We start from the raw sequence: 26,769 nt of genomic DNA on the forward strand, positions 1-26,769 counted from the left end.
CTCTGTAGCTATATGTTCTTCCGGATTCATAAAAAATGCTAATGAAGTCAGTAGGACTAATGTCAAAGTAGCCCATAAGAGTAAGCAGCTCGTGCGGAAGGCTGCACATCTTAATTAGCCCGTTTGCAACCGAAACTGGCCACTCAGAGAGTTTGCAGGCGTCTCGAGACCCGTCTCCCTCTTCCCCACCGATTTGCCTTGCGAAAGACAGATCCGCCTCTTTCAACATTTCATTGGCTCCAAAGAGCATCACTCCCGCTCGGAGGTGCCTTTTTGGAGAAGTTTTTGCTACAACCAAGAGCTCCACGTGTGGCAGCAGCTGGAGCAGCCGGGAAAGGCAAATCCCCCCGGAAAGGTGACAGGCGATTGGAAGGCTGCTCGCCCACCTCCCCAGCCACCCGTTCGCGCGAAGTCGCTAATGAGTCAAGCTGGCATAAGCCGAAGGAGGCACCGACAAACCAGCGCGGCGTCGGAAGCCACCAGCAGCAATTGAACCTCCCTGGCTCCGGGCTGGCTGCTTGCAAAGAGCCTCCAGTCTCAGGATCGCAGCCTCTTCCTCCTCACGATCTTTCCCCTGGAACTGGCTTTCCTCGGCGGCCTGGGCTGCACGGGATCTATCTCGGCAAGGCGGTGGAGCTCGGCATCCCTGCTCGGGAGGAGATCTGTCAGCTGAAGGACCTCTGCAGATCCTGGCACAGACCACCAGCTCTAGCCTGGGGCTGCCTTCTCGCGTTTGACGCCCCGCAGCTGCCTGGATGCCCGTGCGCACTAGGGATAGGGACCCAATACTGCTGGTGCTGAGACGGCTGCCCACGGCCCCCGTTTCGGTGCGCGACCAACTCCTCCTCTCAGGTCTCCCCCAGACGGGATGTTTCTGGTCGCGCTAGGAGCTCGCTGAAGTTGAGGCCAAGGGGCTGCGATGCCCGCGCCTCCTTCAGGGCCTGCCTCTCGGTCCCAGGACCCCAGATTTTGCTGCCAACCCCCACCCCACCCCGAGCTTTTGGCCCCTTGTGCACTGGGATGAGGTGTGGGTGCAACCCTGAGCCCTAAGGAGCGGAGGGGGACCTTCCTCCGCCGCCCGAGCCCGGCAGCAGGCCCCGATCCGAGCCCTCTGTCCATGGGGCTGCCTGGTCCCCGCCACAGCTAAGCGGCTGAGCGTGGGGGGCGATGGCCCCGGCCCGGGGGGCCGCCTAGCATGGCCCGGGGAGCAGCGCCCCCTGCCTCCTCGTCAGGCCCCGAGCCCTTGCCCCGCCGCGCCTTGAGGAAGCTGCTGCTGGTGCTGGGCTCCCTCCTCATGTCTCTCTACGCCAGCTATTGCCTAGCCGGGGCGGCGCGGGTCCTCGCTCGGGATCCGGCCCCGATCCCTGGGGTTCAGGGGGAGGAGGCGGCCGGCACGCCCCGGGATCCCTCCCTGCAGCCCCAGCCGGGAGGAGAAGGCAGCAAGCGCCTTCCGCAGGCGGTGATCATCGGCGTGAAGAAGGGCGGCACCCGGGCGCTGCTCGAGTTTTTGCGGGTGCATCCGGACGTCAGGGCGGCGGGCGCCGAACCCCACTTCTTCGACCGCAACTACCAGCGGGGGCTCACCTGGTACAGGTACGTACATGCCTGTGGCCGCCCTGCTAGAGGATGCTAGAGAATGGGCATGTCAGGCGCTGTACGAGAGTAGGATGGCGGAGCGCCTCCCCTCTTCCCCGCCCGGCTGCAAAGTCTAACGACATTGGCGGATTAAGTTGTGCTGGGGGGTCCTGGGGGCACGACCGACTTGTGAAACGAACGCGCTCCGTTACACTGTCTATCTAGCTACAAAGGTCTATACCACAAATAATCTCACATACCCAGTGTGTAATTTTTTTACTAAAGTTGGGCGGGAAGGGAGTGCTGGGAGACCCCGGCTGCACTTCTGAGGACACTTGGCTGATAGTAAGGTGGCGACATAATGCTTACTTCCAAGCAGACTTGCATAGGACTGCTCCTCCTTCGCTCTACTGGTTCTGCTTTGGAAGCTCTGCTGCGTGATGCGAAGTGTGTTTACTCAGTGGCGAGTGGAACATACTTGGCACATGCTCAGAAGTAGTCTCTGTTTGCATACTCCTAGACTGAATATTTGAATATTGGGAGGAGGTTGGAAATAAATGTCTGGAGCCTGGCCTTCATGAGCCTGTAGAGGCACTAAACTCTGTATATACTGGACTGCATAAGGTTAACGTGCTCCTTTTCCAGGACCTTAAAGTTTGCAAGCTCCCTTTCCCATCATCCCATCTGACAGCCACAGTGGCCCATCAATCTTCGCACAGACATGTGATTTTCTTTCATGAGTTTAGATCCTTTTTCCCCATTACTCCAGTGACCTTGACACAAACCAGCTATAACTCTAACTCTTCTCCAAAATCTCACATTTTTCCTAAGTGCCTATCTTGCAAGTGCATCTTTGTTGTCTTGAATGTTCCCTGTTATCAAAGTGACCTTGTGTCCTTCTGTCCTGTTCTTATACTAAGTTTTCATTCCAACTGCCTCAGTCAAGCTTACTGCCTTATAAGAAAACCAGGAAGGAAAGAACTTTCCTTTCTTTTCTACAGAGCACTGGATCATTTGCAAGAGGGTATTTCCTGACAAAGGAGATGGAAAACAATCAATTATTAGATTTAGGGACTGATTGATTATTATGGCAAGTCTAAATTATTAAGGCAAATTATTATTAAGGCAAATCTAAAGATCTCTGTAGCTTTAGAGATCACCTTCTGGATTCATGCCTTTCCCATAAGTAAAGCTCTCAGGAGTAAAGCTCTCACTGCCTCTTTTGAGCCCACAGCTGTACTAAATGTGGTTTGTCCCCTATAAGGTTTTTGGCATACAGCAGGGAGCCCCAAAAGAGCCTCTCACTCCCAACAGCCCCTGTAAACCTACACACGTTACCTGTGTTCAGCACTTCCCATTTCTCCTGTACTGTCACTACCCCATAGGTTACAATTGCACCCAGAGGCTGCACACACACTTGAGGCCCCATTGAGATCAGCGGAATTTGGCAAGTAAAGTGTACCTAGGATTGAAATCTTTCTGCCCAGGGACTAAGATCACAAGGAGAGGCCCTCTTGTATGCCCCACTGATCAAAGGAGTTTGTCTGATGAGTACTTCAGAGAGGACCTTTTCAGTGGCAGCCCCATGATTATGGAACAATCTCTCCAGGGAGACACGCTTGACCGCCTTGCTCTTGAGAGCCAGCATGGCGCAGTCGTTAACAGCAGGAGAACCAGCTTTGATTCCCCATTCCTCACACAAGTCTTATCTGGTGAATCAGATTAATTTCCCCATTCCTACATTCCTGCTAGGTGATCTAGGGCTAGTCACAGTTCTCTGAGAATTCTCTCAGTCTCACCTACCTTGTGAGGTGTCTGTTGTGGAGAGAGGAAAGGAAAAGAGTTTGTAAGCCCCTTTGAGTCTCCTCAGAGGAGAGAAAGATGGCATATAAATCCATAATCTTCTCCTTCTCCATCATTGGAAGGCAGCTGAAGATAATTTATTCATGACGGTGTTTGATTAATTCTTCTATGTAGCGATTGCCAGTGGTGTTGCGCCAAGAGGGCAGGGGGAAGGGAGTGATACATCAGCGTGGCTGAGGCATGGCGGGAGCATTCCGGGGCATGGCCGAGGCTGGTGGGGGCATGGCAAGGGTGCAGGGTGCACACATGCCCCGGGCGCAGTTCCCCCTCGCTATGACTCTGGTGATGGCTTTAAATTATTTATTTTAACTTGTGGGTTTTATGCATTGTAATGCACTTGTTTTTTATTGTTGTTGTAGTTGTAGATTTCACAGCTGCCAGATCTTTAGCTGGTTGTTGGCCTTCATTACAATTCGAGCCTCACCCAGAGGCTGGATTTATTTGTTTGTTTGTTTGTTTGTTTATACCCTGCCCTACATCAAAGTTCCAGAGCATCCTACATAATTCTTAACATTGTAAGCCACTTTGAGTTTCTATAGGGTAAAAAGACAGCCAACAAATGTTATAAATACATTTTGCAGAGTCCCAAAGTTTCCCCACACTCTTCCTATAGGCATTGTGATTAAACCACAGAGCCTTCCAGTCTTGCTCTCCCCCATAAAATAAACCATTAATTAAACCTCATACCCTTCAGTGAAGCAACTTTTTTTCTGAGCCATGAACCCTGTTTTTCATATCTGACCTTTCCAGCCTTAGCTTTGAAAGCTACCTTGCCCCTGATACCTTTGATCTTTGAGATGAGGGAAGTAGTTCAAGAGGAAGCATGAGGCCATCAGCAGCAAAGCTCACTTGATCAAGATCTCAGCTGAGATGGAGGCAGAAGAGGGGTCAGGAACTTGACAACAGTCTGCTTGAGGGCATTTTCCCTAGTGAAGGCAGGAATGCCTTTTTGCTGGAATGCCCGCCTTGTGTTATTACTTCATGTTAACTAGAAACTGGGAAATAAGTGGCTTGCAATTGTACATGCTGGCTAGCATAACTTTTGAACCTGAGTTTTTGACCTGGGAAACACACACAGAACAGCCGGATTTAAGAATTTAGCAGCTGTAAGCAGAGTTGCATCCTCCTAAGTCCACTGTGGTAGAAATGTTTAACTTTATGATTGTACTGTAAGTGATGGTATGAAATACTAGATTTCCTGTTCCACAGCAGTTCAGGTGATTCAGAAATAGATTGAAAGTTTCCACAGAAGTTTGTTCATTGCTTAAGATTCCTGCTACCTCTGGTTTGTTTTGATGTAAGAGCTTAAACATAAAAGTAGCCTTATTGGGTCAGACCAATGTTTTGGCATCTTCCTGTTTCTGACAGTCATCAGCCAGGTGTTTCTGGGAAGCCCCCAGGTAGTGTCTGTTGCCTCTAGCTAGGGCTAGATCCGGTAAACTTAGTTTCCACTCAGCCTCATCCAGTTTCCTTTCGTATCATTACCCCTGTTCCATGTAGCCTCCAGGCAGGTCCCATGATCCTCAGCATAGCTTTTTGGTCATATATTAAACAGATTTATCTTGGAATCTGTTTGGTGGCGTGTGTTGTTTGTTTGAGGAGGCAGAATTAACAAATTAGTTGAATCTGTGTGCGTGTGCTCTGATTTTCTTTCTCAGAACTCCTCATGATGTTCTTGCCAGCTGGTAGTGGAAATGCATGTAATTTTCTGTTTCTCCAAATTCTTTTGCACTTTGTGACACTTTAGTGCTCTCTTCATGCATTCATTAGTTATTGTAAAAGTAGAGGTTTGATAGTGAATTTAAGCATTATCCGAATGATCTTTAAAGGTGAGGGGCTCAGCTCAGTCCAGAGAAAATGGGTTGTGGTTCATTCCTGTCAAAACCAGCTAGGTGTTAAGTTGGGGGAGGGGGAATGGTGTGCTTGTGTATATACGTTTTGGTGCAGAGAAAGTCAGTTGTCTTTCTTCAAGTTAACGCATTTGTTGCAAGGATGCTTCATCTTCCTGGATCACAAATGGGGAATATTTGCCCCTGAGAGAATGTGATTCTCTCCCACGATCTGGAACTATGGTATTAATTGTAACGATGCCTACCTCTGTGTGTAGAGTGTACTTTCATAAGTTCATTGGCTCCCATCAGAGACAAGCTAAACACCTCTCAATTTCATGCCATCTGTGAACTGAAAGAGTTCTTTTTAGGGAGCAGTTGCTGTACTCATCCACATATACTTCTCAAGTGCTGCTCTAGTTTTTAACCTGTTAAAAGCTGTGTGAAATCATCAGTGTCTGTCAGTTTATTTCTTTTGCCTCACTACTTGGCATTATCCCTCTATTTTAAAAGAGAGATCTCAGTGCTATTTCCACATTTGCCTGTACATGTGGTGAGAAAGTGGCATGTGCCATTTCAGTGGGGCTTTTAAACACACACACACACACACACAAACACCCATGGACTGAAATCCCCACTCTGCCAAAAACCTCAACTGATTATCATAGACCAGTCACATTTTCTCAGTGGAATTTCTTCATAATACTGTGAAGATAAAATGGGACATGACCCCATTGGAAACCCCCTATGTTCCCTAGAAGTAGCACAGATTGGAAAGGGGACAAATAAAATACCTCTTGAATGATACAATATAACCTGCACATGCCCTGTATTGCTGTATGTGTTCAGCCTTCTCCCCTTCTGAGGGGGAGAATGACTTCACGATTTGGGTTGGATGAAACAAAAGGATGTGCTTTGAAAGCATTGTTGGCAGTACATTAGCATTATTGGGTGGTGGGGGGAGGTGCTTGAAATGGATCAAAAGCATTTACCTGTTTAGAGTGGTTGCAGTGTACTCAGATAGACAAACCTAATTGGTGACATATCATGGTTATGTCTTCTGCACGCTTATATGAGCCCCAATGACAACACAAGTTGTAGCATTGCTGTTGCTCTCAGCTGGTTTTATCTGCCTTGTTGAAGAATGAACATGGAACCAGCAACAGGTGGGAATGGGGGGAGAATGGCAGCCAGCAAGCAAAAGCATTATTTTCAAGTTTAAAAAAATTGAGAAAGGCAACCATTTGGTTCAACTCTAGCATGCACATGTGCGTGCTGTCTTCATCATGCTTTGTCACATGTTGGTTGTGGTGTCTGTGTACTCATTGTCCCTTCTTATGGACAGGTTTCCTAGTTGTGGTAAATGTGTGGACTGGTTCTTTAGTCATCATGTCTTTTGGACCTGTCCTGTAAAATGTTGATTAAAAAAAGAATAAAAGATTTTGGGGTTGAATAGAGAGAATGCGTTTTAGAACTATAGTACAAGAGATACATTATCAGCTATTGTGCCTCAGACTTATCTCCAAGAATCTTGGTATAATATTACTTAAGTTTGCTTCTTCAAGCTATTCATGGCCAGCGAGTCAGAAGATCACATGGCTATATACACTGTGTTTATGTTTCCTGCTGTGTGGGGCTGGGGGCAATTGACTGTCTGAAATCCTAAGCCTCGCCATTTATTTAAATAATCCATTTTCCCAACTGTAAGATTTCGAGAAATCTAATAAATGTTGGTTATTGGAAGTACCTGCACAGACAACTTTAATCCAGCTCATGCTAATATTGCTTAATGGAATACATTCTTCATTCGTTGGACAAGGTCCTCAACAATGTGAAAGCAAAGATGAAAGCCATGGGGCAATTGTCTTATTTGCAATTTGCATTGTTTAGTTGGTTCTCCCATATGCTTCTGTCATTTAAAGTTAATAAAGTTGTGTCCTCTGGCAAGTTAATATGAAAATAGCTTGTTGGCTCAGCAAGTAATTTGTCTTTTTGTTGCGCAGCAGAAATGGCTTTGTTCTCCATTAAGTATACAGGAGTAAAACAAAAGAGTCTGAGGCTAGCAACTGTGTGCCCTTGATAGTGGACCATGCTTCAAAGTTATCTGTAGTCATTTCTTTTGAAAGAGGGTAGGGAGAGGTGATCAGGATCCTGCTGACATCTTAGGCTCCCTTCATGCACCAAGTGAGCCTGTTTATGAGAATTCTTAGGGTAGCAGTGAACTACACATCTTGTTCTGCATTCTTTTTATCTCTATCTCCTACTATACTTATTACTTGGAAGTTTTAACACTGAGTCATACATTTTGATTATAGCTGAAGGGTGTTCTTGAAATGGGGGACATAGAGTATTGTAGGTTGTGATGTCAGTATATATCTCTTAGTTCTACAGGTTCTGGGGTGTAAAGATATCTTTTTCAGAGAATAAAGACTTTGTGTTCTTGAATTCTAAAACTGTCCATGGAATGGTATTTTCCTAACAGTACAGTTATCCAATGTTGCATGTCTTGAAAGCGGACCAAGAAAGGAAACGTTAAAACTTCTGAGGTTTTCCCATTTATTTTTGAGCACATTTTTTCTTGACTTTGAAAAACAAACGCCTGCCTTTGGGGACAGTGTATGGCCATAATGTCTGGCTGATATTCAGGAAAACTATTTATCTCCAGTAGTGATCCTAAGGAGACTTGAAAATAGTTTCACTGCAGTGAAGGATTTGGACACGGTGGAGTGGGAGAAACGCTGCATACAGTCCTAGAAACCTGGCCAGAGTGAAGAATGCAGAATTTGCCCAAGGAAAAATCAGATGTGTTTCTGTCCAATGGGCTTTGTATTAAAAGTGTTAATTTTCACAGAGGTGTCACTGAAATTAGAAAGTTATACTGTATCTACCATGAAATTCTCTACCAAAACTATATTTTACCATAAACCACTTACGGCTGCTATTTCAGGCCTCAGAATCTATTTATCTCAGAATATCAAAGATGTTTCCCCCTCTTCCATTTTAGCAACAGAATAACTATTTCAAATAGGTTATGCTGACTAATGGGCAGTAAATGGGTTATGCTGACTAATGGGCAGTTATAGTAAAACAATATTTTACCATAAACCACTTATGGGTGCTATTTCAGGCTGCAGAATCTATTTATCACAGAATATCACACATGTTTCTCCCTCTTCCATTTTAGCAACAGAATAACTATTTCAAATGGGTTATGCTGACTAATGGGTAATATGGATCCATGAGCTGGCCTTTCCTAAAAGTACTCTTGGGAAATAATCATGTGTAGTCTGTTTAACTAGGGTGTGCTGTTTAACTGTTCTTTTCCTTGTGTAAATGGTTCCCCGGAAACCTCAGCATCAGATTATTAGTGTGATGTTAATATTGTAAGTATTCTATCTTTGAAAATGAACAGTAGAGATTTTTTTAAAAAAAGTTATTTATTCATTTAGGAAATTTTTGGGGCACAGCATCAGAATCCTGCTCAAAGCAGGTACAATATTTTTGTACTGTTATCAGAATGAAATCAACAAGCCATTGCTGCTTCAGAAACAAGATAATGAGATTAATGGCTGTTTGAAAAATACTTTGAAGAGAAGTTTGGGTGGGAAACTCACCAGTCCATAGTGGGTTCCACCATCTCCCAGTGGAGTCAAGAGGACTGGGTAGCAACTATTTCATGAGAGGCGTGTTGGTTAATGTTAATAAGTTCTTTCATTTTAAGTGTTGCTTCCAGAATTTTTTAAAGTTGAAAATTAAATAATATATGTGTAAAATGAATGTCCTAGTCTTGTCTTTAGGGTTTTTTTCCTTTAGCATTTTGAAAATGATTTTGGATCAGCCCTATATGGGAGTACAAAGAGAGTGAATTGTTGATGGATAAATCCAGTCCACAGCTGGGAAAACCGCAATTACGAAGTTCATATATGGTAAAGATTGTTCCAGAAACATTTCAAGAGTACACTGAGTGCTGGAGAATCTGTTTAACAATAACAAGGAGTCTTGTGGCAATTCACAGATGAAGGCATTTATCATGGCAGACATTTAGCTACAGCAGGCTAACACGACCTCCCCTCTAGTATGGCACGCAGGTTCTCATTCCTACAGACGAAAGTAGTTTGCCATCTATTCCTCCAGAAATTACTGAAGTTCTGCCAGCAGGGTTACTCCTAAATATGATGAGAGGATTGTTACTAAATCAGTGCTGCATTTCTTCTAGATTTTAGAGCTAAAATGTCACACTTTGATTTTTCCCCCCTAGCTAACTGAACAGGAAAAGCTAAGCTCTAAGCATTTCATCTAAATTAATGTAGCATAAGGATGTTTAGACTAGAATAAATTAGTGAGGGGGAAGATCATAGCTTTTAATATGCACAGGGAGAAAACTGTTTGGAAGGTAGTGTGGGGGTGGCTTTTGCCTCAGTTTCAAGTTTTTTCTCTTGGGATAGTTCCCATCTAGACAAATGCAAGAGGACAACAGTGACCTCTACAGCCAGAAAAATACTAGCGACTCTGCTAGTGGCATAGTAAAGGAAGGAGGGGAGATCTGTTGCAATAAAGATGTCTAGAAAGAGTTTCATGTTGCTTTTCTAATGGGAAATTAAAAGTTTAGTAAAATCGTGGCCAGAAGCTGAGTAAATCTGATTAAGCTCTTTTCTTGAAAAAAAAAAGTTCAACAAATTAATTTTGATGACTATAGCAAAGGGGGGAAATGTGCTGCTAGCAAATCTCTCTGCTAGCCAGCTGAAGTCCCACTGCTTACTTATGGATCAGAATAGGAAATGAAACTTGTGTAAAGTGCTGTGTGTTAACTCGAGGGGAACCAAAGCCCCCCTGCCCATCCAGAACTTCTATCAAAGAAGCACATCACCTATGGAGATGCTTATTTAAAAACGACTTCTGCGTTTTAATTTGAAAGCTCCGACACCTACATTGATGGATCCGTGTGGGTAGAGTACTGAGGGGAATTTGAGTGCCTGCCGCTGTTTTCTCTGTTTCACGTCTGTGAGTTACCAGGTTCATGGGGGACAAGTTGGAAAGGGGGAGGGGAAAGCAAACCACAATAGCCTCATTGATTTAAAAAAAAATCAAGGAATCACTGAACAAGTCCATTGAGCAGCCAGGGTTCAATAGCAGGTGAAGCTTCCCCTCCTCCCATGTAATATGACTTTATAAAGTCTGCAGGGGAAGAAAACCGTATGTGGGTTGTGTTAAAATGTATTAGAGTAATCCAGTCCAGTTACAAAAGATTTTTTTTTTACCCAGGCCATTAGGGCGGAGGGTTGTTTTGAGGGGGGTTGTGTCGCTCTCTGATCCTTTGTTTTGCTAGCCTCGATTCAGTTGCCCACTGGAATCCCATTATCCTATCAGTCACACCAAGAATGTCTATTTTGTGTATTTTAATCCTGCTTGCCTTTGTGAAGCTGCCACTGGATTTGGTAGGGGAGAGAATACCACTATCTTAGGCAGCATGCTGCAAAGAGATGAACAGTGTACTATTCTTTCAAGGGGGTGTGAGGAGCTGGCTGGGGGAGGGAAATAAGATATTGGCCCTGCGTGATGCTTTACAAGTTTGGAGTCTTCTAATTTATATTGCATCCCCATCCCCCCCACCCAACAGACAGGGGTGGTGGGAATCAAAGTGAAGGGAGAAGTTTTCACTTCCTTGAAAGGCTTTGGAGAGAAGCCTGTTCCAGCAGCTGGAAGCAGCTGTGGATCAAGGCTTCCTGTGCAGTTCCTCGGCCTGATCGCCTCACGCTCTCCCTGCTATGTAAAGTTGAGCAGACTCTGAGCCACGGAGACTGAAATGTATAGTGCCGCTGCTCTTGAGTTTTTCATGCTCATGATATGGCCAAGCAGATCACTTGTGGCTCTTGAGAGCCCTTAGCTGTGGTGCACAGGAGTGAGAGTGAGATGGAGTTCCGTGCTGAGGGAGACAGGATATTACCTAAAGGAGTAAGGGGCAAGGCACTTTGTCAATGGCAAGCAGAGTAATATTGATTACTAGACAATGTCTGCATGCATGTTCCATTCCCCCAGGACAGGACTTTTGACGAGATTTGGCTTCTGCTCCCTCCCCTGCTGCTGGTGGTCTTGCTAGGAGAGATGAGTGTTTTAATTTCCAAAAAGGAAGAGAAAATCCTTCTTTCACATTTCTCCTATTCAGGCATTTGCATCATCCCAGCAATGATATGGGAGGAATAAGAATATCCAAAGAGTTCCTTTATGATCAGAGATGATTTTGTAAAAAGCACTGCTTAACTGGCAGATGTATACAGCAAATCTCAAACTTGCCTCTAAGGAAATACTTTGGCAGTTATAGAGGGCCACACACAGTGGTGGGATTCAAATAATTTAACAACTGGTTGTTTACAAGCACCATTTTAACAACTGGTTCTGCCGAAATGGTGCAAACCTGCTGAATCCCACCACTGGCCATACATAGTCAGAATGTTGTGCTCACAAGAAGTAGTAGTATGTACCAGGAATGTTTGCTTGGGATAACTGAGCTCTTTGGACAAGCAGCCTGGGATTCTTCATATAAACACAAACAAAGCCTTTTCATATTCTTATGGCATGGGGTTTTTCATGCCACACTTTCCTTCCTAAAGATGGAGCACAGCACAAACTGCTTCGCATATTCTAATGTGCTTAGGTGGTAGCCCAAGCCAGGATGAGAATGAACTTCCCATAGTCATCTAGCAGTGTCAAATCCTTAAAATGTTGTAGTCAGCATTACCTGACTTTTTTTGATCGCATTTGCAAAAATCTGATTTACACTTGTACATGTTGATCACTTTTAACCAGAGGTCTCAGTCAGTCCTTGTTGATGTTGTCAGAATAGCACAAATAACAGCAAACAGTGAAAAACAGGGGAGATATATTGATATAATTAAAATTAACTTCAGACACAAATTAACTTATAATTTAAAGGAAATACAAGTTACGGTAAGTAAAACAGTTATTTAAAAGTTCTGTAATATATAATGAAATGTTTAAACTATTCGTGATTGACGAATTTTACAGAACTTTGCAATACAGGCCGAAACTAGCAGTTTTTCATTTATAAGTAACATACAAACATAAACTGAGTCTAATTGGCTGGAATACCTACTAAACAATAGAAGAATAAACTTACAATTAACTTCTTGATATAAAGGGCAACTTAGTAAAACATGTTCCATAATTTCAACCTCTCCTAAACCACTGGGGCATCACCTGTCTACCTTCAGAATCTTTTTATATCACCTATTCAAAATTGCAGAAGTAGTTTTTGACACTTATCATGGGAGAAAGCTTTTCTATAGCTAAAGATCTCCAAAAGGGAGAGATAAGCAGCCAGGGAAACCAGGTATTCAGAAGTTTCAGAAGACAGGAAAGTTGATAATCTCTCTAAATCTGCCTGTTGCTTCATATCCATTACTCTTTGTTGTAAAACTTATTTTGCCTACCCATACCCCAATTCCAAGACAGAATGACAGGAGAACCCCAAGAGCATCTGCTTAGTCTTGACTGGATGAGAAGTCTCACCAATTTAAATTTTAAGAACCTGAAAAATAGAAATTTAGATTTAAATTGGGGTGTTGTGTGGTTTTACTACCATCAGATCCTCTGAAGATGCCAGCCACAGATGCAGGCAAAACATCAGGAGAGAATGCTACTAGAACACTGCCATTCAGCCTGGAAACCACACAACAGCCCAGTGATTCCAGCTGTGAAAGCCTTCGGAGCAGCAGTGGCGGAGCAGCAGTGGCGTAGGAGGTTAAGAGCTCGTATATCTAATCTGGAGGAACCAGGTTTGATTCCCAGCTCTGCCGCCTGAGCTGTGGAGGCTTATCTGGGGAATTCAGATTAGCCTGTACACTCCCACACACGCCAGCTGGGTGACCTTGGGCTAGTCACAGCTTTTCGGAGCTCTCTCAGCCCCACCTACCTCACAGGGTGTTTGTTGTGAGGGGGGAAGGGCAAGGAGATTGTAAGACCCTTTGAGTCTCCTGCAGGAGAGAAAGGGGGGATATAAATCCAAACTCTTCTTCTTCTTCTTCTTCTTCTTCTTCTTCTTCTTCTTCTTCTTCTTCTTCTTCTTCTTCTTCTTCTTCTTCTTCTTCTTCGACAATATAGTTGCATTGACCTTTGTTACATTAGAAAGGTCCTACATTTAAAACAGATATGACCTTTTGTTTTCTGGTCCATATAGTCAATAACAGATCCAGAACAGTTATGATTTTAGACTTGAATTTGGTGGCTGCAAATTGTTAGCTCTATCAGTGAAGTCACCAGGGACAGTTGGTGAAGCCTTTCTATCTGTCCTCTGCATTTTTATCTAGTCCTTCTTTCAATGAGTCCAGCATATCAGACATTATCCTCCTCTTTATTTTATTCTCACAACAACCCTCTGAGGTAGATTGGGTCGAGTACTTTTGATTGCCCCAAGGTCACTTAAAGTGCAACATGAAGGATGCAACTCTGTTAGAATTTCATGAAGAGCTATGTAATTGATGACAATTTGAAAATAGATATCCCTAATCTTAGTCCAGTGTTAAACTACTATACAACACTGGCTTGGTAGGGTAAATACTGAATTTTTTCTTTGTGTTCTTCAAGTAAGAATGTGTAACATGCTGCCTTCTTACAAGCAAATCTGAATTTCTTCTAGGATCTCCCGGTATTCATTACTGTGTGTGCTTATAAGATGTCCTCCTTCGGCCAGATGGTGATCCTTGTGCCTGTGCCATGGCCGCAGGCTCATAAAAGCGGCTGTCAGTTCCTTGATGAGCTTTTGAACTCTGACCTGTGTTTCCAAGGGTCGGGTTTTTCACAGGCTGGCTATTGAGTTGGTGTAGCTTTTAAATCATACTGTAACCTGTGTCTGCAGCTACAAGGTAATATGTTGGGGGGGGGGGGTGAATGATTCCAAGGTTGCAAGGTTACATATTTAGAAGTAGCTTAATTCATCTCTGTTGCAGAATGAAAGGGAGTCCCATATCATATGAGTTCAAAATCTGGGTGTAAAATGGAGAATGTATGATGCTGACAAGGCAATTGATGTGGTTTTGTGTTTTGGAGTGCCACAAAGTGCTGCTGTGATTCTCTTATAATGCACTTGTACATTTTATGCTAAGAATACGGTAGTAGAATGAGAGAGAATCATTCTCTCTTATAATGCCAGCTAACTAGGAGATGATAGGTCTTCCCAGCCGTTGCTATCACTCCAGATGGATCTGTAATCTTATCATTAGTTTCCTCTGACTTATGGGAGAGATGGTCACGAACCTTCAAGAACAATTTATTTTTAATTTAATAGTGTGAGCTGTTTCATCTGCAAAAGGGGCACGTCACTTTTCGATAGCACAGATTGGTAGTCTGCCTATTGGTGCACCTGATCTCCCCTGTTGCATAATCAGAGCTCCTGTCTCCTGTCTGTGCTGCTGATGCACATCATTTTGCAGATGCCGTGGTCTTCTGTTTGCATCTGCTAGCCTGAAATTTCTGATTACAAGTACATAACCAGGTTGTGGTAGTAATATGGAAACAGTCGTTCTGCTTGAAGCATGCAGTTAAAAAAAATGAAAAATCTACATCTGTCCTTAATTGCTTTGAACTTCTATATGAACAGATTATGTTCACTCAGTGCAATCGTAAGCAGTTAACACACTTCTAAAAACTTCACTGATAGAGTGCCACATGGTTTTCAGTCCATATTGAACTATTTTGCCCATGAATTTATAAGAAGTTTGAAGCTGTTTTGACATAATAATCTGTATAGGCTTGTCTGAGATAGCTAGTGCAGGTTTTGGTACCTTGTCATTTTGCCATGTAACGTTGAGTGCCATCTAGTGTGTATATTTGGAGGAAGAGTTTAAACAATAAAAAAAATCATACATCAAGTTCTGCAAGAACTTTAAAATGTTATTGGGAAAGGAGTTTTTGAAGTAATAAAAATTGCACTTTCAGAATGTTTTATTGAGAAATTAAAAATCTGGGGAATCACATAGAAATACAAACACTGGCAATGATAGTATCTGCTAGAAAACTGAGAATTTGAACGTTGACCCATGTCTTCTAGAATGCTACATTTCTAGAGAAATTTAGCTGTCAGAATCTATTGTGTGAACTCACAATACATAATGATCTGGGCTGAAATAATACATTTTAAAACCTGGAAAGCTCCTCACTGTGATGTCATTAAAAAAACAATTTCCACCACCAATGGAGTTACTCACAAGCAGGCTGTTGTATTATATCTGACTGTATTTTCCAGCAGTAGTCACTTAATAACAGTTTTGTAGCACTCAGCTTCCAGTGTTCTTTCAGTTATAGGAATTCAGTCCAAAGAGTACACACTGGATGGAATTTGTTTGCTCAGTCTAATTTTGTCTTCCAGATCTTTCATGTAGTTTTGTAGATCCTAGGGAAATCACAAAAATGTCTTAATTTTTCTGTGTTGTTCTTAGAATATATCATGTTTTCCATTTTTAAAAGACAAAGGGTTAAGAAGAATGTGTATAAAAGCAACAGTTAGTTCCTCTCTGACTGCTATTTCACAGGGGGAGGGGGAATAAATAGAAAATGATTGGCAAAGTTCTGTTCACATTGCACAAAGGTACATTGAGAAGGAATAGATCCATTCTAATTGTGTTTGGGGTACCATATTTGCCTGTAGTTAAAGAAGGTAAGTCAGAGAAATTTAATCAATGTAGCCATACTCTATGAATTCATGTTTATATATGGTTTATACTTTTGCCCTAAATTATCACCTATCCTTTATCAAAGAGTCAAAGTTGAGATAATTTTGATATGTTTAGGACCATTAAAATAATTGAAGTTATTCCCTCCCCCCAAAAAAACAAATAATGAAAAAATAGTTCTTAAGGCTAGCTTAGGCATGTTAAATGCGTGGGAATAAAGGAAATGGCATAATTCTCTATCTGTAGTGCACAGTCCATATATATCATAGCAAGTTTATGGCTATTTCTGTTTTTTCTTCCTTCCCACCCCCCTAACTGATATAAATTGAAAAAGCAGAACAACCTACTTGACACATTGAAATACATGATCAGATTTCCTGTCTAATTAGATAAATACTTTTATAAGCAGCTGCTTGTAAGGGAGGAAAAAACTGTTATGTGCTTCTTCTGTGATAAATTCCACAATCCCCTCGAACTATTTGCCTGAGTGGGGAAAACTGATCCCAGTGGGGCAAAAAGAAGATTTAAAAAAAAGTCCAGTACTGCAGTTCTAGTCCAAGCCTCAGCTGGAGTGGGGTGGGGGAGATATCTATAATAAAGATATAAAAAGGCACAAACTGGATAAAGAGAAAACCTGGGACTGTTCCTGACAATCAGAAATCCAGCTCTTCTTCCAGTCCCACAAATGAGAATCCTGAAAGGAGGGAGAAGCCCCAGGTAATCCTCAGTGTTGTTGTTGTTCCCCCCAAAAGGAGGGGGTGGCCTAACTTACCTCATCAGGGATCAACACCAAACAGTCCCTTTAAACATCAGATTCTGGGGATGACAGTGGGGATGGCCTATTGCACGCCATTGCATGTCAGTAATGTAGTAGTTAAGAGCAGGTGGATGCTAATCTGGAGAATGAGGTTTGATTTCCCACTCCTCCACATGACCTTGGCCTAGTCCCAGTTCTTTCATAACTTTCTCAGCTCACTCACCTCACAAAGAGTCTGTTGTGGGAAGAGGAAGGGCAAAGGAGTTTGTAAGCCCCTTTTAGTCTCCTTACAGGAGTGAAAAAGGGGGTATAAATCCAAAATACTTCTTTCTTCTTCCTTTGCTCCATCCTGGGGTTCCCACTTCTGGGTCTGGTAGTTCCTGAATATTTGTGGGTACAGCCTGAGTAGGGCAACAGTTGGGAAAGAAGATACCTCAGTGAGTATAATGTCACAGTATCCATCGTCCAAAGCAGCCATTTCGTCCAGGGGAAGTGATCTCTGCCATCTGGAGATCATTTGAACTTCTAGGAGATCTCCAGACCCGACCTGAAATATGGTACCCCCTACTCCAACTTAAATCTCTGTGTCATTTTTTAAAAATTGCTGCAGAGGATTTGACTTTTTTACTTCAGGCAGGGAAAGGTTGTATACACACACACATACACACACCATGTAAAATTCAAATTTCTCAGCAACACTATAGCAGTTTTACAGAATTCTAAGCTATTTGTAACTGGATATTTTGATATGTCTTTATTCATTCAGGATATGCTAGAATTTGAGCAATGTTATGTTCTCTTGCCAATTTTACTGGTATGGAAAAGTAAGAGTGGAAAGTAATGTGTGTTAACTAGCTAACAGGGATAAACGAAAATTTTACTTCAGCCTGTTGCATTTATTTGCTTTTTTCTTATGAAGCAGCAGTGTTGGAGTAGAGCCAGAGCTGGAAGGTTTCAGGAATAGCTTAGACACAAAAATCAAAGTAAGACAGCTGTCTATTCCTTGACTTGGCAAGGTGTGTAGTTGAACCCTTGGCAGAAAAGGCCTTGTCAGTAAAGGTCATGAAAAGTTCTTTGGCCTTAGTAAGTTCTTAGTCCCAGTAACCTGGCTCTACCCTAGCTCAGGTAATTCTATTCTCCATCCCATGAAATTGACCCTGCAGTTTCCATTCGAGGCAGCATTCTATTCCCTTACCCAACCCTTTGCCTACTGTTTTACATTGTTCTATGGGATGCAAGAAAGACGTCTGGGATCTAGCCCAGAAGTAATTAGATTTCAGTGCTGACCTTTTGCTTATACTCAGCAATGTGCTTGGAGACAGTTATGGAAGGAAATTTGTGTGCAAAGTGTTATTTGTTTGCAAAGCAGGGACTCTCACACCATAGTACCCCCCCAAAGGGGATGAGAGCCCCAAGGAGGGGAGTAAAACCTGAAGGAGGTATTTCAAAGTCAAATACCTGTATTGGCATGCACATAGCAAAACAAAGAATAAATTGAATAAAATACATAAACGAGGTAAAATATTAAAATAAAGATGAAATGGGGATGTAAAAATTTCCAGTTACATATAGCCTTCGATCCCATTACCTAAGTTCAGGTGGAAATTGTACAGAAATGATTTCATGGTTCTGGATCCTATGAGCTATCACTAAAAACTCAGCTACATCAGCTGTTATCTGGGGGGCATTATCACCCAATAGATATCTAACTTTTGCTGTGTCAGAGGTCAATAAACCTTCTTTTAAGTGTGGACTTATCAGTTTATTTCTTTGCTGGCAGTAGAGATCACAGTGGAGTAAGATGTGTTCAATGGATTCTATTTCCCTCTCTGAGAACAGGGGCAAAGATGCTCACTGCAAGGAGCATGTAAAAATCTCCCCTGTAAGAACTGTTGAGCCTTGCTTGCATGAAGGTTCGTTGTTGCTGTAGGACAGTGAGATTGAAAAAATAAGGGGGGAGAATTCCTTGTTTTGGGGGTAGACCCATAGCGAGCGGGGAGCAAATTCTATATGCTTGAGAGTGTATAATTTGTTTTACAATGTCTTTTAATCTTTGTTTAGTGGTCCTAAATATTTGTTTGTTTGTTTGTTTATACTTCATTTTTGTTATACCACCCACCCCCGAAGGGCTCTGGGCAGTTTATAACTTAAACCACAGATAAAATATATCAAAATTGATAAAACCATACATCAGAACACAAATCACAAGGACCTAAAATGTTCATAAGATGGCAACTACTCAGTAAACCAGGGGGTCAAGAAAACATCACCTCTACAATATACATCACCTCTTCAATATAGGGAATGGCGCTTCATCAGCGGCTGTCTCCCACAAAGGCCCGGTGGAACAGCTCTGTTTTGCAGGCCCTGAAGAACTGCTCAAGTTCCTTCAGGGCCCGGATGATTGGAGGCAGAGTGTTCCACCAGGCTGGGGCCAAGGCACTAAAGACCTTGGCCCAGTTTGAGGCCAGCCACATCATAGAGGGGCCAGGGACCACCAGCAGATTGGCCTCTGCAGAGTGCAGAGACCGAGTGGGGGCACAGGGGAGGAGACGATCCCATAGATATGGGGGGTCCAGATATAAACTAATATAAACTGTTCACTTGAGTTGAAAAAGTATTCCAGTGAAATGCCAAGACTCAGGCTTCTTCGGTATTTGCTTGGACCAATTAGATTGAAATGGGTCCAATAGCATGGCCCATATTGAGCTTCATGTTTGGCTCTAAAGTAAAATCAGAGCCAAAGTCTGACAGTAGGCAACCAGGCCTTTGTCTCTATTAAACTTAAGCGCAATTTGTTGAATAAGCTACGCAGTTGGGTATCTCGAGGAACGTCAAATGAAGTGTGATTGAGTGCATTCGATGTCTGCTTATAGTCACAGATCCATATTGGAACACCATAGAATATTTGAGGCAGTAATTTAGGCTTCAGTAATTTGATGGCTGCCAGCAAATATTGGCCACTGTTAGTATAAAAGAATTTAGCTATCTATTTCAGATGTTTTTTGTTTACATGTTTTTGTTACTTGCTTTATAGGAGATGTTCATCTGAGGTTATGTTGGAAGCAAATTCTGAGGTAACAAAATTCCTTAACCTGTTCAAGCTTGTTTCCATTTAGATTCCATGTATGGAGCTTCCAGATTTTAGAAAAAATAATATTTTAGATTTATCATAATTGATGGTAAGGAGGTTCTGTTGACAATAAGATGCAAATGCCTTGAAGAGTCGTTTAAGGCCTATTTGGGTCTGGGACAGCAAGATGGCATCATCAGCATAAAAAAGAGCTGATGCCAAGGTGGTATTTCATCTTGAAGATGGAGTCTTTGGATAGTCTGACTACTCCATAGCAGAAGGTGTTGATTGATCCATTTAGGATTTACTGTTCTTGTCTGCCTGTCCCCCTACAAGACCTGAGAAAAGTTCTTATTTTGTTGTCATGGTGCTTACCTATGTACAGTCATTTGAGGGGGTTAGAGAGGCCTTTCTTTATTTCTCTTTTTAAAAATCCAGTTCTAGACTAGTGCCTCATCCCACAGATACCTGTATACATCAGCCAGTAATATATGTATACCCAAACATGATGCACACTCAACTGCACAATGCAATTTTGTTCCTGAGGGATTCCTAGGAGATTTTGCTAACTCATGAGTCTTGAGATTGTAGAGATGAGCCCCAAAAGTTAAAGAAACACTGGTTATAAGGGAACATGCATACATTCTCACATGTAAATGTTAGAGGGGAATGTGAGGAGGAGACCTAATCTGTGTATTTGTATGGATTTTACATCTAGGAAAGTGAAAGGGATGCCATCACAGCCTGAGTTCAGAGCTACCACAACCAGCTAACCAGCCACTGTATTTGACTATGTTGCTACCGGCCCAATGCTCATCTAAGATTATCTAAGATTACCTCTCATTCTGCCCCCTCCTATTAGCTCCTATTATTCCAGAGCCGAAAACCTTCTTTTTTATTCACACATAGATCCCACATTGTAACATACTACTTTTAATATTGGAGGTATCTTTTCTGTCACCTTTGCCCTACTAACATTGTTGCCCATGTTTCATGCCATGTTTCAGTAGCAAGGGAACACAGAGAGGCATTCTCAGTGGCTGCTTTCCAGGCGGGGAAACACTATCTCTGAACGTTTACTGAAGTCTGAGCCTAGTCCAGAGCCAGTGTGCACTTGGCCGGCTTCTACTAGTTGGGACTAAACAAATGAGGGAAAGTCTCAGATGCTGTGTGGTCCAATGGTTCTCCGCTTGTCTCTTCTTTTTGCGTATTTGATCCCTGCTCTTATTAAACCCAACTTCTTCTTTCTTGCTGTTTTCCTTCAGTGATAACAAATACGTTTTGCTTCAGTCACAAAGCTGAGGCTTAACTACCTCATGGAAAGTACAGACATAATTACCTCCTGCTTGTCCCTCCCTCCCTTCCTACTGTAAATGTTCATACAGTCAGACCTTTGGGGAGAAAAATGACTGAGTAGTCTGGAACTAGAAGAACCTCCAAGTGCCCCTTGGTGACCTGCCTCTCCAATGATGTTTTGTCATTAGATGCCTCTCTTATTCTCCTGGGCACTTGAGTAACTGCCCATTATCCCCTTTAATCCTTACAATAACAGTGTCAGACTGTCAAGGGGTCTTTCTTGTATAGGTCATTGAGATGGGAGGGAGAAAAAGCAAGCTGTGATTGTAGTGTTTCAAAAGCCTGGAGAAAGTTGAGAGGTAGGAGCAAGCAGAAATTAGGCAAATGGCTAATGGTGGATTTAAAGAAACAGAAGCAAACTTTGAGGATGTGGGACCAGAGTTGTCTGGCTGCATGATCTTTAACAGTTACATCCTTCCCTTGTGATGCCAAAATGCTGAGACCCTACTTTTGTCTCAAACACATATTCAATTCCCCTTCAGATTCCAGAGACATTGCAACCTAGTTTATTGCTGTACTTATGTGTAAAATGGCCCCCTAGTGACATTGTATGGTTTTCAAGGCAAGAGACTAAGAGAGGTGGTCTGCCATTGCATGTCTCTGAAATGGCACCCTGGAATTCCTTGGGGGTCTCCCATCCAAGAATTAACTGGGTCCAACCCTGCTTAGCTTCTGAGATCTGATGAAATATGGCTGGCCTAGGTCGCCCAAGTCTAGGCTGACCAGACGTCCCGCTTTTGGCGGGACAGTCCTGCCTTCAAACAATTTGTCCCATGTTCCGCGGGTTATTTCAATTGTCCCGATTTTTGGAAGGCTGCTGCACTGCCTTCTGGGGCGCAAGGTAGTGCGGCAGGCTCCCGCGTGCGTGGCCGCAGGAGCGCACGGCCTTCTGGGGTGCTGCTGTTTCCCGCCCTGTCACAGGGCAGGAAACGGCAATGCCCCAGAAGGCAGTGCGCTCCTGCGGCTGTGCGTGCATGCGCAGCCGTCCGCCTACCCGCCCGCCCCGGTTCACAAAGGTGACCATCTGGTCACCTTACCCAAGTCAGCACATGGGACTTGTTACACTAAAAGCAACACCACTGTTTGGACACATGTAAGAAAATTGAGACAGGGAGATGAAGAGAGCTACTTTTAAAATAATCTGTTTCCATCTAAGAAGTGTAACCATTATCAAATCAGAGAGCTTGGACTCAGGAATAAATGCAAGGGCAGAAAGTTACAGTGACCAATTGGAATAGAAGTGCAAAGACTGTCTGCACCAGAGGAACTGTGTATGTGTTCTACCTTTTTAGAACAGGAATACCATACCTTGTTGGGGCAAGCAAATAAATCATGCTCACCCCTCTCTGTCGGAATGATACCGGAACAGGGGCACATAGCCAAATATCTTGAATTATTAACTGAACCCCAACAGAGATGGATTATCACAAGGGCCAGATCGAAACACTTTCCCATCGGCCATTACAAAGGGTCATTACTTATCCATTCCTCTCCAGGATTGGGTTTGTCCACACTGTAAAAACCAAGTGGAGACTCTTGCTCACATTATACTCAACTGTCCGAGATATGTGGGCATTAGGAATTTCTCTCCCAGGCTGACCCTAGACAAATCTGAAGGACACTCTGACAGTTCTGTTGTGCAACTTCTGTTACACAATGCAGATGTCATGCTCTTGGAAAAAGTAGCAAAATTTCTTTTACAAGTGACAGAACTTTCTAAGTAATGCATACTTCTATTTACTGTCTATCTGTCTGCATTTTGAATGTACTCTTGATTTGTACTTTATAAATGTCTGGTAACACTCTTTTAAATGCCTAATAAAGGTTGTTGTGTTGTGTTCTACCACAGTAGAAACCAAATCACAAGTCAGTTCCCAGGTATAATAATAAAAGAACAAAAACCCTCATTAGCTTCTGAGATCTGATGAGATCAGGTTCCCCGGGCCATCTGTACTTGCCTTAACTGGGAAAGCAGCACTCATTCTTTTGCTCAAGACTGACCAACATTGGCATTATGCTGGCCTACCAGCAGCATTCTTCATTGATTCCTTCCAGCAAGGCAAAATTGGCAATATAATATACATTGTCAATATGTTGATGTAAGTTGAAACTAATTCCCAAACTGAATTTAGACATACTGGAAGGAGCAAGGGAAAAAAAAGAAGCTAGGAAATATGGACAGACTACTTTTTTTCTGTGCAAACTAGTTTCCTTAGCCCTTAGCAGTTTTAAATCTCTAAATCTCCGATGTATGTACTTGGAGTGTAGCTAACTGCTGAAGAACCGGGGGAGCTGCTGTATGCCTTGCTTTTCTACCATTCCTCCTGCTCTGTCTTCCAGAAGGCCAAAAGAATTTTAGCTGGCAGCCCAGTTCAATGGAACTGTATAAGTTATGTCAAAAGTACAGTTAATAAAGTATAGTCCTTTTTTCTGAAGAATGGAGCTGATTGCTTCAGCCTCCCTTGCTTTGAAGTAGGTTACCTTGTCACTTGCGTTGCACTTTAGGATAAACTATAGTTTGTGTGCAACCCATTCTGGCTAGTCTTCCATATACAGTTTGTGTATCAGCCTTGGCTTTCTCATCTCCTTTCTGTCACTTAGCAAACATGTTGCTATGTCTGGGTTCGCTCCAGACAAACTTTTCCCTCAGTCAGTCTTAACCTAGTCCACATCCTTACTACAGGCCTCATCCCCACATGGTTTTTTATACATGCAGGCCCAAAGATCCTTGGCATAGCCTTTTGGGGAGGTGAAACAGAATCTGTCCCTTATTTTTTTATGAGCAGAAAAGCTGGTTGTATACAAGTTTCTATGGCTAGGCAGTTGCAAAGGGAGTGGCACACAATAATCTGTTGTTTGTAACTTTAGATCTCACAATGCACCCAACCCAGTGGTGGGATTCAGCCAGTTTAGTTCAGGAGAACTGGTAGCTGGGTGAATTCCATGACCCACTCAGCTCTTCCGCCCCTGACTCACCTCCATCTGCCTGGTCCCCTCCTGGCTGGGGCTCTCCCTCCGGAAGTCTCTGAGCTCTGCCTCCCTTCTCCCTCCACCTCTCCACCAACATACCCACGAAGTTGGATGGAGGAGTAGCTGCCACCGCTTCACCCACCTTGCTGGAGCTCTGGGAGGGCGGCGAGGGTAGAGGCAGAGACAGCCTGGCCCAGGGTGCCCACAAGGCTGGCCTTCTGCCCCTGACCATAAGAACATAAGAACTAGCCTGCTGGATCAGACCAGAGTCCATCCAGTCCAGCATTCTGCTACTCGCAGTGGCCCACCTTTGGGAGCTCACAGGCAGGATGTGAAAGCAATGGCCTTCTGCTGCTGCTGCTCCTGAGCACCTGGTCTGCTAAGGCATTTGCAATCTCAGATCAAGGAGGATCAAGATTGGTAGCCATAGATTGACTTCTCCTCCATAAATCTGTCCAAGCCCTTTTTAAAGCTATCCAGGTTAGTGGCCATCACCACCTCCTGTGGCAGCATATTCCAAACACCAATCACACGTTGCGTGAAGAAGTGTTTCCTTTTATTAGTCCTAATTCATCCCCCCAGCATTTTCAATGAATGCCCCCTGGTTCTAGTATTGTGAGAAAGAGAGAAAAATTTCTCTCTGTCAACATTTTCTACCCCATGCATAATTTTATAGACTTCAATCATATCCCCCCCTCAGACGTCTCCTCTCCAAACTAAAGAGTCCCAAACGCTGCAGCCTCTCCTCATAAGGAAGGTGCTCCAATCCTTCAATCATCCTTGTTGCCCTTCTCTGCACTTTTTCTATCTCTTCAATATCCTTTTTGAGATGTGGCGACCAGAACTGAACACAGTACTCCAAGTGAGGTCGCACCACTGCTTTATATAAGGGCATGACAATCCTTGCAGTTTTATTATCAACTCCTTTCCTAATTATCCCCAGCATAGAGTTTGCCTTTTTCACAGCTGCCATGCATTGAGTTGACATTCCCATGGAACTATCAACTAAGACACCCAAATCCCTTTCCTGGTTTGTGACTGATAGCACTGACCCCTGTAGCGTGTATGTGAAGTTTGGATTTTTTGCCCCTATGTGCATCACTTTACATTTTGCTACAGGGGTAGCCTGGCCAGCCCCTTGCCCGGGTGTCGGTGGTGGGGTTACTGAGACTTGTGCCCCTTAGCAGTAAACGGATCTTCAGCAAGTAGCCTTCCACCCAGCTGAGTTCCACTACTGCAGCACAACATTTACATTTTCCTCCAACAGGTGAGTTGGAGGAAAGGCTCACTAGGGGACAGCACTTGGGCTGCCCAGTGTACAGATCAAACCCCATGCTGCGCCTCATGCTTCTTTGCATCTGCTGTCAATAAATGGTTTGGATGTGGCCAAAATGTTTTACCCACAGATAAAGGTGTAGAGAGTTTTCTGTCTGGGACTCTGAGCTATACTGGTCCCACCCTCAGGTGGCAAATAGACTTATGGCTGTGATATTTCAAGGGGAGAGGTTAGGGGAAGGAGTCTGCCGTCCCCATCCTTTTATAAGCACTGAGGATGGGGCGGGGCTTTGGGGAGGTGTGGCCATGCCCCCAACGACCACGCCTCCCAAACCCAACCCATAAAAATCTGTACCTACGTCACTGCACTGAATTAATAATCCAATCAGAACCCAAATAAGTGTGACAGAAGGGAAACTTAGTGGACGTCAGAGTACGTTAGCAGAAGATGCAGGTGTGAAGAGTCTGGACCAGGGGTCTGCAACCCGTGGCTCCGGAGCTGCACACGGCTCTTTCAACCTTATGCTGCTGCTCCACGTGGCCTGGAGGTCGGAGGGTAGCGTGGGTGTGTCCCTCCAGAGCAGCACTGGAAGGAAAGGTGAGTGGAGGGGCCGAACTGGAGGCGGCTCCATGCAGAGTCGCCTCTTCGGCTCGGTAGATCTTTGGAGCCGTGGAAAACTGGTCCAAATGGCTCTTTGGGTGGTAAAGGTTGCAGACCCCTGGTCTGGACTATATGGATGCCACGGCAAATCTTTTGTTGCACATGTTCATACATCAGAAAATAAAAAAATTGGTGGAAATTCCAGCAACTGACTGGGAAGATTCTCAGGGGGTCGGAGCTGGGAAATCATCTTCTGCTCTGGCCTAGATGCATGAGAACAAGTGTTTAATTGAGCTTGATTAGACACAGACTCACCATTTGCCAGGGCAGCTCTGAGCTCATTTACTGAATGAACTGGATGGATCTCTTATCTTTGCACTCACCCCTCCCCCTCCCCCAAATGTAAATAAGCTTGCACCCTAATGTTTGTGATGCTTTTTAGAAAGTAGCCTGACGATGACTAAAATTATACCACAGTCTAAGCCACAGGAATCTTAACTGTTTCTCTCTTTTACAGGAGGCGTCTGAATTGCAATGAATTAGGAGCCATGTTACAGACATAACAGCTAAGCTTCTAGATACTGGCTCCTGTGTATGGTTGTCCTTGCTTTTGCCTGACTTATCTGTGAAATGTTGACCTTCCAGTGTCTTTCATCCCAATCATTTTTAACAAGTTGTTTGATAATTTCACATTATCCATCTACAGCCACAGCTCCTCCCTCCTGGTCAAATCTGGAAGAGGAAATTCTCTCATGATCAAAATCAAATGCATGCACATTTTCTGT

General features: G+C 43.5%; 1 protein-coding gene across 1 annotated transcript in view; it reads left to right on the forward strand.

Moving 5' to 3' along the window:
- The first annotated feature begins 287 nt into the window (after positions 1-287).
- LOC125429825 (heparan sulfate glucosamine 3-O-sulfotransferase 3A1-like) overlaps positions 288-26,769 on the forward strand; it is an 83,562-nt gene continuing 57,080 nt past the window's right edge. The window contains exon 1 of the mRNA XM_048491336.1: positions 288-1,593. Coding sequence (XP_048347293.1) covers positions 1,196-1,593 — 398 coding nt within the window. The 5' untranslated portion in view covers positions 288-1,195. The remainder of the gene's footprint in view (positions 1,594-26,769) is intronic.

Source organism: Sphaerodactylus townsendi, linkage group LG03 (genome assembly GCF_021028975.2).
Source record: "Sphaerodactylus townsendi isolate TG3544 linkage group LG03, MPM_Stown_v2.3, whole genome shotgun sequence".
Lineage (NCBI taxonomy): Eukaryota > Metazoa > Chordata > Lepidosauria > Squamata > Sphaerodactylidae > Sphaerodactylus > Sphaerodactylus townsendi.